Source organism: Oryzias latipes, chromosome 18 (genome assembly GCF_053564925.1).
Source record: "Oryzias latipes strain Hd-rR chromosome 18, Olatipes_Hd-rR_3.1".
NCBI lineage: Eukaryota > Metazoa > Chordata > Actinopteri > Beloniformes > Adrianichthyidae > Oryzias > Oryzias latipes.
Window position 1 is genome coordinate 33,302,314 of NC_136254.1, and position 14,146 is coordinate 33,316,459.

At 41.6% G+C, this 14,146-nt stretch overlaps 1 protein-coding gene across 2 annotated transcripts; it reads left to right on the plus strand.

The window, feature by feature from the left end:
• The first annotated feature begins 26 nt into the window (after positions 1 to 26).
• On the plus strand, positions 27 to 13,079 carry LOC101158839 (NACHT, LRR and PYD domains-containing protein 12-like). Of its 2 annotated transcripts, none has more exons than XM_023966079.2 (9): positions 27 to 393; positions 4,898 to 5,130; positions 5,248 to 7,027; positions 9,086 to 9,127; positions 9,658 to 9,831; positions 10,784 to 10,957; positions 11,365 to 11,538; positions 11,657 to 11,830; positions 11,990 to 13,079. In XM_023966079.2, the coding sequence occupies exons 1-9, from the start codon at positions 272 to 274 to the stop codon at positions 12,045 to 12,047; spliced, it is 2,931 nt and encodes a 976-aa protein (XP_023821847.1). In that variant the 5' UTR covers positions 27 to 271; the 3' UTR covers positions 12,048 to 13,079. The 2 variants fall into 2 exon arrangements, with proteins under 2 accessions (XP_023821847.1, XP_023821846.1); XM_023966078.2 differs by having other exon boundaries at positions 35 to 393; positions 5,245 to 7,027.
• The last annotated feature ends 1,067 nt before the right edge of the window (positions 13,080 to 14,146 follow it).

Here is a 14,146-nt window from a genome sequence, read left to right on the forward strand (position 1 = left end):
TGCGAGACGTCAGTCTGCCTTCCAGTCATGTGATTTCTAGGAAAGGCAGAGAGGAAGGATGGGAGGGGGGGCTCTGCTCAGAGGAGAACTGAAAGTACTACACGAGTTTAGGGTTTTCCAGTGTAGTGAACACAGCCGCATTTTCTCAGATGCTTTTACTGCTTCATCACGCTCTGATCTGTGTGCGGTTCATGTTTCCTGCTCCTGGAGGGAATCAACCTTCTAGCGATTTGTGAACTCAGCCTGAGTTCTGCTGCTCTAGCTCAGCCTGATGAAGATGAGCGGCGCAGAGGAAGAGGATGATGCAGAATCCTTGGGACCCAGTTGTGTGACTTACCAGTCCAAGGATCCACCTCTAGCCTTCAGAACCGAACCTGGACCCACAGACTCACAGTAAGAGAGGCTTTCTGCTGTTTACTGAGCTGGAGGAGAAAGAATGTGTGAAACGGTTGTTTGAGCAGAGTTTCTTCTAATTATTCACACGTAGGTAAACATTCTGCAGCACAAGAATGAACAGATGCTGTTCTTCAAAAAACTTCTAAATATTGATTTTTTAGCATTCTTTGGTTTCCAGAGCAGAGACTGGACGACACGTTTTAAATGTCATTAGTAAAGTGGATCTCATGGGATTTGGGCTCTTTGCTCCATTTTACCTCTGATTAACGTTAAAGGCCCATTAGTTGCCAAACTCCTCGAGTGAAATCTGTCCCCCCCATTTGACCCCATGACCTGGGGAAGCGGTGAGCACTCCGGAAGCATTTAATGGTTTATTCCCCCAATCCACAACGCTGAGTGTCAAACAGGAAAGTATTGGATCCTGTTTTTAGATCTTTGCTGTGACTCGACTGTGGATTTGAACTCATGATCTTCCAGTCACAGGGAGGACAACCTAACCACTGTTGTGGTGTTTTTAGGATCACCGCTTATCACACTTGTCTTCACAGAAACATTTAATGGAAAGAAAATGTTGTAGTCCTTCTGTTTAAGTCTTGAAGGAAAAAGTATTCCAATTGGAATACCTTTTTATGCCAGACAGAGCTGATGGACCTGCAACAACAAGGCACATTGATCACTAAACTGTTTGTTTATTAGTCTGAGCATGGTAATAAACAATCCTGTGAACAGCCTAAAGCGTTTAGCCACGCCCACGCATGCAAATGAATGTATGTAAATAAAAGAAAACTCCACAAATTAACAGTTGGCACTTATGTTCCTGAATTTCACGTTAAGTATTTCAACAATTAAGTTTATATACAGTATATTTTTTTATCTTACATAATTATAAAAGCTTTTCAGAGTATGATTGAGTGTGCCTGCATAGTGAAGTTTAATGACATGTAAAATACATGTTAGGTTTGTTCACATCCCTGCATGTTGCTGTTCACCTTTCGGTTTATCTCGTTAGAGATCGCCACAGCCAATCAGCTTTCACAGATTCATACGGGTGGTTTGGCAGATCTTTATGGTGAATGTCCTTCCTGACACAACTGTCACTTCTTCACAGAACAACATCAGCCATAGTATGTCATAGCTAGGCTAACATTACAACTTTCTAAATTTCTCCCAAAAGAAGACCACCTTGACTTAATAAAATCAGCATATTTTTGTTTGTTTGACCTACTTTAAATGTCCTTCATGAGGTGAAGTCTTATTTCAGTGTACAGTCTAGATCTTAAAACTTTCTGGAAACAATAAGCCATAAAAATTACTTATTGACAGATGCGTCACAAGGACTTTTTTTTCTGAGCATCACGCCTTTGAACTTAAGGATACTTAAACCCAACAATTAAAAATTGGACACCACTTGAAGATGTTTGGAGTCAGTGGGTCTTTTTTTAAGTGACTCACTGACTCCAAACATCTTCAAGTGAGATTTTATTAGTGAGATTTGTTTAATTTATTATACATATGAGAAAATATAACTAGAAAATACATAACAGAAACCAAACATCATAGTTTATTGTCCTGACAAAAAGTAAAAAAAAACATTTTTTGCAGTCAAATTTTCTTTCAATCCACTAAAACTATCATTTCCAGAGCCCCACTCCTTCAAATTTGGCACCACTGAAAAGCTCCAAATGTTCTCTGTCAATATGTATGAGAGTTCATTCAGAATTATGCAGAGGTTGGGAGATACTCAGGTTTAGAAATGTTTTCTGCAAAGGACACATTTACATTGCTGGTAGTCAGGAGGAGGCACACGGAATAGAAATAATACAGAAATGCAATTCATGGAAGATATGATGTCTAAAAGTCTGCTAAATCTAAAACACTTTAATTAAAAATTCTAAAAGATAAATGCATAAATAGAAAAGTGTTAATTGACCATCCAGACACCACCGACCTCTTGTGGTGGTACGGAGGGGCGGGGGTTTGAGGAATTGAGTGATTGTGAGGACCTTAATTACTGGGGGCAAAACCAGGCAGTCTCCAAGCATAGCAGACAAGTCTTTGGTAAAGAGCCAGACTGAATGAGAGGGTTACATTGCTGTGCCTCCTGATCAGTGACAGGTCCTTAATTGTAGCCTCAGCATACAGGTGAACGTCAGTAAAGAGTATCTTTTTAGGAACTCCAGCAGAGGTTTGAGAAATTGCTCTTACTGGGGCCTTCATTGTTTTACCGGTCAACATAAATACCCATGCGGGCAAAGAGAGTAATGCCTAGAAGGAGTTATCTATCTAGTCTGAAGCTTGATAGTTCTTTGTAAAAATGGCTCTGGATGTGTATGCCAATTAGTTTTCCAAAAACAAAAACCATGTTCAGGGACAAAAGTGTCCATCAGTGCACATGGCACCAGAACACCCTAGAAACGGACACATAGACAAGATTTAACAAGGAAACAAGCTAAGCTGAAGCAGCTGACATTGGCATTGATTTTGGCAGTTCAAGCAGAATAAGGTGCGGATGAAAACATGCTTGGCAGGAGTTGTTTCTGCGCTTTGACAGAAGGAGGCAGTAATCTTCACAGTGCAGGTGGTGAACTGTTGACCGACGATGTTGAGAGGTTGAAGGAATTCTCAAATCGCACCTACATGTCTTCCGTAGGCTAAAGATGCAAGACTTGACCAATCTGCTGCCCAAGATAAAGCCACAGAGTTGGTCAAAAAAGCTTCCAAGTACATCAACCCCCTGTTTGTTAAGTCTGTGGATGTTGTGCCGTGACATGCCTTTGGAACACCAAATGGTAGTTGGAGAAATTTCCTCTGTACTAGCAAACAGGTTCAGTGGTTCTGGTGGGACTGAAGAGTCTGCTGCAAGAACCTCAATGTTTACTCCAGGGTACTGGAGAGGAGAAGTCAGCAGGTAATGCTACCTCGGATTAAGTTGGAACAGTGCTGCTTGTTTCAGTTGTGAAACCACAGATCAGCTCTACAAGTAGCACAAAGAACTTGAAGGGTTCATGAGAATTAGCTCATTCAACCCTTAGTCTTTGATGGAGAAAGTGTGCTCTCTTGTCACTTGCAGGTTTCTCTAGGACTTGCTCTCGGAATTCAAAGTCTGAGGTCGCCTACTGAGGGATATCTGGTCTCTGCACAATCAGAGTATGACAAAATTTCTAAGTGCGACCAGAGGCCAAAGGGAGTCTGGTTGATTTTTTTTCTTCTAATGACTTCTTCAAATCAGGACCTTTAAGGCCCGTACACACCGGGAAGAATATCGGCGCACGTTATTCGCCAGCATTTTTCAACACGTTTTTTGTGTTCACACCCAGGCGATTTTCGCTGACGATGAGCCGAGCGAACATGCAATTTCATTCCCTAACATTAGAGGGCGCTTAATGTAAAACAGAAATACCCCTGTACACAAAGTGGCTCTGTGCAACTTTACGCTTCTTAAAGTCGCTTTTCACTCAGAAGAAGAGAGCAAGTATTTACGCGCTTGTCAGAATCATACAAAGAAAACAAAAATATTCAAGCACCAGTAGCTCCAGTTCCAGCGATGAAGAAATTATTGTTCTGTTGAATGATGAAAGACACCGTAAAAGATGTCGATTTTGGGTACATCCCATAGTTAAGAGAAGAGAACAACATGGGGAGTTTTATCGACTGGTACAAGAGTTGAAAATGTATCATGAGCGTTTTCGGGGATATTTTAGAATATCCGTCAGTGAGTTCGACTTCTTCGTCTTATTTCTTTGCGGCAGTGTAGACGCGACTTGGCGTATATCTTTGTTTTGTGTTTGAGCGCCCCCAAGTTGTGTTTTACTGTAACTTCAGAAGCTCCAGGAACATGTGCAAAAGCGCCATTGTCATTGGTCGTATAGTTTTTGATGCGATGCGTCAAACCAAAAAAACGAACCCGATGCATTTTTAAAAAAATGACGCTTTTACGCATGGCGTTTTTCGCGTCGGTGTGCACACTCACATTGGTGCTCTTTGTTTAGTCACGAGGCGTTAAACGTCAGTGAATATCGCGCACAAAATTTGTCCCGGTGTGAACAGGCCTTCAGTGTATACTGAAGAAGTTTGCAGTCAAGTGTGAAGCAGCCAGAATAGGAATTAGCACGTCCAAATCAGAGGCCATAGTTCTGCACTGGAAAAAGGTGGCTTGGAAACCTGGAAGCACATGTCTGAAATGGCTGTGTGTCACAGTAGTGATATAGGGTCAGGAGCTCAGTAACCCTCATCAAGAGGGGTATGGCATCATCTGGACATCTCCCTAGGTGGTATTCTAGGGATGTCCCATTTGGAGAAAAACTCAGGATGTGCTGGATAGACTTACAATTGTGTCAATTGTCAGTTCAAATAAATGTGGAGAGTAGCAAGGAGTGGGAAAAACATTCCTGTTGGAAATGAGGAAATGACAAATTTGTGCACCAAGATGAAAGTGTCTAGCCTGACATTTCAGCCTCTTTAATTAGTTCTGTTTATATGTTTTACTTTTTATATCAAACAGACAGAGCAATGAGAATACTAATTGCGAAGAAGAGCAGCTGTCCTGCTGTTCTTTGTGTCAGAACGCCCTGAAGGATCCAGTCTCTACCAGCTGTGGACACTGGTTCTGCAGGCAGTGCATCACCTCGTACTGGGACCAGTCTGACCCATCAAGACTCTGTTCCTGTCCAAAATGTGTAGAAGGACCCAGAAGCAGAGCTGGACTGCAGACCAGTCAGAGAAGAACCATCCAAAGTAAGACTGAACATCTGTCTGATGATTGACTCATTTCAGAAAACTGGACTTCTTCCGGTGTTGACTTGAACAGACATAAAGATGTTCTGTTTTCATTGTTTTCTTGTTTTTCAGCAGATGTTGGTCTGCAGGAGCCTTTAGATGAACATCAGGTTAGTGTGAAGAGAAGATATGAAAATACGACTGAAGGAACTGATGAAACAGGAAAAGGAACTCCCCTCAACAGAATCTACACTGAGCTCTACATCACAGAGGGACTGAGAGAAGAAGTTAATACCCACCATGAGGTGAAGCAGCTGGAGAGAGTCTCCAAGATCCTTCATGATGTTCCAATCAGGTGCCAGGACATCTTCAAAGCCCTAACTGACCAACATGGATCCATCAGAGTGGTTCTGACCATTGGCGTTGCTGGAATTGGAAAAACCTTCTCAGTGCAGAAGTTCACTCTGGACTGGGCCGAGGGCTTGGAGAACCAAGACATCAGTGCAGTGGTTCCTCTGTCATTCAGGGAGATGAACTTGATCAGAGATGAGCAGCACAGTCTTCTCACTCTCATCCAACGTTTCCATCCAACCTTCCAGAAGATCCCAGCAGAGCAGCTGTCTGTCTGTAAACTTCTCTTCATCTTTGATGGTCTGGATGAAAGCAGACTTTCTCTGGACTTCAACAACAGTCAGGTGGTGTCTGATGTCACTCAGAAGTCATCAATCAATGTTCTTCTGACAAACCTCATCCAGGGACGTCTGCTTCCCTCAGCTCTGGTCTGGATCACTTCCAGACCTGCAGCAGCCAATCAGATCCCTCCTTCATGTGTCTCCAGGGTAACAGAAGTACGAGGCTTCACTGACTCCCAGAAGGAGGAGTACTTCAGGAGGAGATTCAGTGATGAAGATCTGTCCAGCAGAATCATCTCCCACATCAAGGCCTCCAAGAGTCTCTTCATCATGTGTGGAGTTCCTGTTTTCTGCTGGATCACTGCTGTGGTTCTAGAGAACATGCTGACCACAGAGAAAAGGAAAGAGCTGCCCACCACCATGACTGACATGTACTCCCACTTCCTGATGGTCCAGACAAAGAGGAAGAAGAACAAATACCAGCAGGAACATGAGGAGAATCCACAGGAGCTGACAGAGGCTGACATGGAAGTTCTTCTGAAGCTGGGGAGGCTGGCATTTGAACATCTGGAGAAAGGAAACATCATGTTCTACCAAGAAGACCTGGAACAGTGTGGTCTGGATGTCACAGAGGCTTCTTTGTATTCAGGAGTTTGTACAAAGATCTTCAGAAGAGATTGTGGGATCTTCCAGAAACCAGTCTACAGCTTTGTTCATCTGAGTGTTCAGGAGTTTCTGGCTGCAGTTTACATGATCCACTGTTACTACAACAATACAGTGGTGATGAAAAGCTTCCTCGAGGATCAAATAATCAATTTACCGCTGGATGAATTTCTTCATGAAGTTATGACAATATCTGTGAGGAGCAAAACAGGCCACCTTGACCTTTTTGTTCGTTTTCTTCATGGTCTCTCTGTAGAGTCCAACCAGAGACTCCTAGGAAACCTATTGGGGTGGATCAAGAATAGTCCAGAAACCATACAGAAGGCTATCAACAACCTGAAAAAGATGAACAGTGAAAAGATGTGTCTTGACCGAACCATTAACATTTTCCACTGTCTGACAGAAATGAGGGACCTCACGGTTCATCAGGAGATTCAAGAGTTCCTCAAGTCTGAAAATAGGTCAAAGAAAGAGCTCTCAGTGATCCACTGCACAGCTCTGGCCTACATGCTGCAAATGTCCAAAGATGTTCTAGAGGAGTTAGACTTGAAGCATTACAACACCATTGAAGAGGGTCGATGGAGACTTATTGCAGCTGTGAACAACTGCAAACGGTTTCGGTGAGTCTAAACCTCATACTAAATTTTTTGTGCATATAAATATGATGTAAGACTTTGTCATTTAATGTATAAATGCAGGATTGAGGATACGTTCACACCGCCATTTATAACTTATGTGTCCCAATGCAAGTTTTTATCTCCATTTCTGGGGTCTACATACAAAACACGTGCTGAAAGTTAAATCCGTTGAACTTTGACCTTTGACCAGGTCATTGGATTTGGTAGGGGTGTTTGGATAGTGTCTCTGTAACCCTTGTGCTATCCTAGGCACTTTAACATTGGGAGTTGGGTCATCTAGACCCACTAGACAGTGCTCTGAACCTTTTTTCTTCAATGATTTGTGATCTTCACTGGTGTCCATGGATTACATGAAATCTTTCCACCTTTATCCACCTTTGTCATGGTAGGAATAACACGTCAATGGAAGGGGGGGGGTCATCTAAGATTGCACAAGGGTTAAATGCACTGAACCATTTGACAGTTAATAATTGGGGTTTGCGCCCAGCTGGAATGATACATCACATGTTTGCCTCCGTGGTGCATCATATCTCTCCGCTTGGAGGGATAAATGTTGGGAAGCAATTCTGATTTGACTCAAATCTCCCAAACATTGTAAAAGAGTTATGAAAGAAAAAGCCTGGAGCAAGATTCACTAGATTTGCACCACTTTCACATTACACACCAAACCTCTTCCAGTGGAAGGTACATGCACTAGTATTGGGTAGTAATAGTTCCATGTGAACACCATTTGCTAAAAGTATTCAGAACAATGCGCATTCTTGAACACGCGTCACATGGAGTGAATGTAGAATTTAATTGTACCGGTATTTTGTTTAATAGAACAATGCTCCTAAAAAGGATTTATCCTAGATGCTGCAAAAACATCAAATTAGTAAATGGTCTATACTTGTGTAGTGCTTTTCAATCACAGTCCCATTCACACATTCACACTCTGCTGCTAAACACTGGCGGTAACTTAAAACCACCAGAAGCAAAGTGGGGTCCAGCGTCTTGCCCAGTGACACTTCAACACATGGCACAAGGCAGGAATCGAACCTGCAATCTTTTGATCAGAGGTCAACCACCCTTCTGCCTTATTTAATTTGCTAACATGTTCTCTGTGTGGAGTAGAAGACCGCTCTGGCTTCAGGTTGCACTCCCACAGAGGGTACACCCTGAAAAAGTCAACATTTGTCTTTGCAACCGTTTGGAGAGAAAACATGAGTCATTGCAGAGTTCAACCACCAAGAGTATTAGTCAGTGAGATTCTGAAAGTTTGCACACATGAGAGGTCTGTAACGGCCATCACAGAAACACTTCAACTGAGAGAATTGGAATGTAAAAAGAGAATCCTGGAAATCAAATTGCCTGATTTTTAAAGAATTTATTTGTACATTGGTAAAGAAAACATGCATTTGGTTAACGACATAAGTTCACCTGAATAAGCTGTAATGTAACCATTTTGGTAATGACAGAGATCAAACATTTCCTGTAGGTCTGCAGCAGTTTTGTACTGTAGCTGCATTTTTGGTCCATGGAAATATTTTCAAGCGCTCTGCTGTTTTGGAGCTGTCTACAGCTAGAACACACCTTTGGAGCTCTGCAGATTTTGAATCCATGGCAACGTTATGTGTTACTATAGTAACTTTTGATACCGAGGTCATTGACCTGTTCCTTTATGCAGGTAACCAGTTTAAACAGGTGACAGCAATTCAAGTAATCAGTAAATGATAGAAGAGCTTTGTAAAGAAAATTAAAGTCACCCTTACAGCCAAGAGCCTGGACCATAGCTGCACCATAATGTCTCAGCTTCAGTTTGCTTTTTTTTTTTTTTTTTTTTATAGCTCACGTGTTGTCAGACTCACATTTGTGTATTGGAAAGAAAACTATGTGGGAGAAGACTTAAGGTACAAAGTCTGGTGATGAAAGATGATCAATCTCTGTAGCCTCAAAGAGAAAATGAATTTATGTTTTGTTTTTGAGAAACTACCTTTATCCCCATAAAACTCATGATTTAATGACAGATTAAACTTAGCTTTCATGTTTTATCTTGTTCAGGTTAAGTGGACTAATGAAATCTTCTGAAGAGGATCCAAACAGGTGAGACATGTACATCCAAACAACATGTATACTCTTGTTTGTTAACTTTGGTACAACAGGTGATGTCACTGTCTAAGTGAAACTGGACCTTCAAGAGCAGAAAGATACAGGCTATATCAGAATTCCTTCACTTCTCACTACATAGTAGCTCTATAAAGTGCCTTTTTATTGAGCTACTATGAAACCAAATCTACTATTCCAAAGTTGAGTGCCCTAAAATTTTTCCAGAATTCAGTGGAAATTTTCTGATTAATTTGTAGTTGATGTGGTTTCCATGATTAGTTGGTTCCACCATGTTCAGCCAGAGCAGACCACCAGGACTCAAAGTTAACTTTTTATGTTCATAAATAAAAGTCAGATGGCGGACTCAAACATGTAAAGCAGATTTTGCAAAGGGATCTGATTAAGGCAGTAGACATGAACTGATCAACTGTTGTACTGGACTAGAAGTAAAAAGACAGACTTGAGTCTTATCTTAAGCCTGATGTCCACAGACAGTAACCTGTTCTCTTCTGCGTTTGTTACAACAGACTTTCTGCCCGTGAACTCTCAGAGACGGATTGTGAAGTTCTGGCCTTGGCACTGAAGTCGAACCCATCCCATCTGACAGAACTGGACCTGAGCTGGAACCAGATACAGGACATAGCTGCAAAAGCTTTGAGTTTTGGACTGAAGAGTCCAAACTGCAAGCTGGAGACTCTGAGGTCAGAACAGATGCGACTAATATTTACATCCTAGAATATTTGGGCAGTTTCAAATTTTTTGTTGTTGAAAACATGGGTAGGTTGTAGATCCTAAATTAATAGAAAGTAAAACCCTTTAGAAACTGTAGATAAAATTTAAAAATTCTTAGATAGTTCAGAGAACTTCTACTTTTAAAAGCTTTTACCTACAACAAAAGTCTTGCTTAGGCTTTGGACACAAATGCCCTTGTGGGTGGAATCTTTGTGTTATTCAACAGTTCTTTTCTCACATTTGGATGAGTCATTTTCATCACACTAAATGCTGTCTGTGCGTGCCCCGTCGGAGCTAGAGGTAGGGAATTTCTAAAGTTTTCCAAAGTAAAATCTTTACACAGTTCCTCATTTGAAACCTGATCTGCTGAAAAGCATGTCACCAGGACAACTGCAGAGATCCACTCAGTTTAATATATGTGCTTGTGAAATGAAAGCACTATAGCATCAAAAAGAAAAAAACCACACAGGTTTACCACGTTGTGCAACTTTTTCCTAATGGATTGCATCATTTTAAAAACTTTACAGTTGAATCATCTTGTGAACTCTGAGGTATGGAAGGATTAGAAATAATGACATAATTACACAGTTAAATCAATAAAGGATTTTACTGTAAACAGGAAAAAGGTGTTTTAATATTTTACGGTTTGTCTTAAATGTTATAAAGTCCTGTAAGCTCCTTTGATAATTTTTCAAATATGTTTGAAAAGATAAGCTTTTAAATCAGACATTTACTAATCTGGCCTAAATTGAAACATAAAAATACATTCTGGATTACATTTAGTTTGTGTTTGTGAATTTGGACTGCAAGAGGTCCTTGAATGTCATGTGACCGTTATCTGCTGCAATCATACAAACCCTAAACTGTTGAACACACCTGGTTCTCATAGGTCTAACCCTAAAGCTTTCCTTCTGGATTCAGGTTGAAAGGCTGCAGTTTGTCAGAGGCCAGCTGTGCTGTCCTGGGATCAGCACTGAAGTCCAACCCGTCCCGTCTGACAGAACTGGACCTGAGCTACAACATGGTCCAGGATTCAGGACTGAAGCATTTGTGTGGTTTTCTGGAGAGTCCAGATTGCAAACTGGAGACTCTGAGGTCAGTTGCACTAGTTTGTGCCTGAAGATCTGGAGCCTGAAGTAAATAATTCTCTATGGGTGACGTCACACTCACCTGCTCCAGTTCTCATCCAGTGAATGTTTGAAAGCAGAAGTTGAAACAAAAGCTGAAGTTGAGTCATGGAATCTGGACTTAAAGTCTTTTAAGCTTTTAAATTTGACCACCAATCCACTGTGACTGATGAAGCCACTTGTTCGGACGCCCTGACTTAACTTCAAGGCCACATCACCAAGATAAATGACTACCTTCATCAACAATAGCAACTAGTATAAATAATGTTGACAAGTTTCAAACCTTTTAATCCCAGCCTTCACCTTCATCTCTCAATGGAAGTATCTGAATGAGAGTCTGATGAAGGACACTAAACTGTTATTTTTTGCAAACAGGTTGATGGACTGTAGGCTGTCTGAGATCAGCTGTGAGGTTCTGGTTCTGGCTCTAAAGTCCAACCCATCCCACCTGACAGAACTCAACTTGGGCATGAACGAGCTGCAGGATTCAGGAGTGAAGTCTCTGTGTGGTTTCCTTGGGAGTCCAGACTGCAGACTGAAGACACTGGGGTCAGTTCTGGGTCTGTTATTGGTGACTGAATGTTTGTGGAGGCTGAAAACCAGACAAAGACCCTTCCACTCGTTGGACTCTCCTTTGGCTGAAGGAACCTTTTCTGTCTGCATTCAGGTTAAGGAGATGTGGTTTGTCAGAGATCAGCTGTGATCTTCTGGTCTCAGCTCTAGAGTCCAACCCATCCCATCTGACAGAACTGGACCTGGTATACAACTACCTGCAGGATTCAGATGTTCAGAAGATCCCTGCTCTGAGGAAGAGTCCAGACTCCAAAGTGGGGACTGTGAGGTCAGTCGATGGTTGGACTCAGCTCAGCCTCTTTATTTGAACTCAGTTACTGGTTTCTTTTGGAGATCATGGTTAACAGCAGATCTTCTGCTGCTCTTTATAGAGCTGACAGCTGAGGACGTTCATTTCACTTTCTCTGCTGTTTTTCTGTTTCTTTAGATGGCAGCCGCCTCTTCAAAAGCCAGGACCTGTGGAGGATCCGTCTGAATGGGTATGAGTCGGCAGCAATCAGCCAGCATAGATATTCTGAGGAGGAGGCGACATCACAGCTCCACCATCAGACACAAGTCTTTGGTGTCAACGTCACATGGACACTTAAACGTGGAGGCTGGTCCTTCAGCACCACTGTCCTGCTCATTTTAAATGTTTAACTGATTATTCTGCAGAGTCCTGGTGGTTTGGGTTGAGTCTTTGTAGCAGAGAAACACTTAAAACCTGCAGGGTTTGTGAGGACCAGGATTAAGAAACACTGTTAAAGAGTTGATGGAGATCTAATGCACTGTCATAAATGTTCCATTTTGTTAATGAAATTGGTAAAATGTAAACATATTTGTACATAGGATGTCATAAGAGATTTTAATATCAAACGATTCACTTCTGCTTTTTAATGTGAGCAAACCGTTTTATTTTACTTAGTGTATTTCCATGACTCCAGAAGTCATCAACGGTTGTATGGATCCTCAAAAACAAGGCTGTTCATCCCCGATCCTCAAGATCTCCCACCCTACCTGTTTTTTCACTCACCCTGCACTGCTTGCTGCTGATTACCTGGACCAGGTGTGTTCATTCAATCAGAGGGTAGAGATATCTGATGGAGGTAATTGATCTGGAAAACCGTCAGGATGGTCGGGCTTGAGGACCAGGAATAAGCAGCCCTGCTCTAAAGGGAACAAATGTCTTCCGCTTTTTTAATGCATCACAAACTGAACACTTTAGATTAAAGTTAAAGGGACTACAGGTTAATTTATGAGGGACTATTGTTTATTCATGAAAACAGAGGTTTTTGTATCAAGTCTTCATTAAAGTTTATCTTCATCAGTTTATAATCTTCTGGAACGATCTTTTTCTGTTTGTTATAAAAGCTTTGGGGATTTTTGCTTTTGAGGTTTGTGCAATAAATTTCCAAATGTGGGTTTTAAAGTTCTTTTTGAGCCAAAGACTGATTTCATGAGTTTATATCATTTTTACAACAAAGTTGTCATAGTCACTGTAAATGCATGAAATGAATAAAAAAATCTTTTAAAACTCAGATTGTTGTTTCAACGGTTTTTATTCGTGTTAATGTTCTGCTTCAACCTTTTATCAACATTCATTCCTTTCCTGCATCTTATTTTAGGAATGGTTTCAAAATGAAGTAAATTTTGAGGTTCCAAGAAGGCAAATAGTTATTTCATTTGGTTTTCACAGTTATTCCATCAAAATTAGACCATAAATTATTTCCATTTTGGGGATTTTAATCTTGAAAAGTTTCTGCATGCCCTGCAACAGAATGGCAACCTCTCCAGGATCTCCCCCGCCTTCGCCCACGAGTGCCAGGGATAGGCTCCAGCAACTTTAATTTGAAGCTCAAATTTCATCAAGTATAGCCCTCTGTGTTCTGTCCACTGGGGGGGAGGGGGGGGCTTGTTCCGCCCTCCAACCTCACTCACTTTGTGTGTTCGAGAGCAGCTCCACTCCAGAAGACCAAAACAGCTTAGATGAGTCTGATCTTCGGGTGGACAATTATGGTCCAACACGGACATCTGACAGAATTGTATTTTATGAACAAACTTTAAATTGACAAGTTAATTTAACACCTTTATGATGAAAAAGCAAGAATACTTTGCTATTGAAGACACAGAATGCGCACCAACAGCCGTAACCAGGGTCACGTTCTGCAGCCTGGATGGTTTTTGTTCTGCAGAACTACAGTTGGAGGCCTTCACTTTCTCTTAGAACCACCTCAGGTGCAACAGCTTCTAAGAACAAAGGTGTTGACTACAAACGACGTGTTTCTTTTTTATCAGTCGGTTGTGGCGAGTGCCGATTTCTCTGGGGTTGTATGCTGGGGTGGCAATATGACCACAAGGGATTGCAATGAGTTGGACAAACTGATAAAGAAGTTTGCATCTGTGATCAGGTGGACTCTGGGTGGACTCTGTGGGAACTGTGTTGCAGAAGAGGATGAGGGCTTTAACTCAAAGCATCCTGGACAATTCCAGACATCCTTTGCACAACCCAATGTCTGCACAGAGCAGCACACGGAGTCATAGGCTCCTTTCACTGCAGGACAGAGCGCTTTAAGAATTCATTTGTCCACTAAGCCATCAGGCTGTT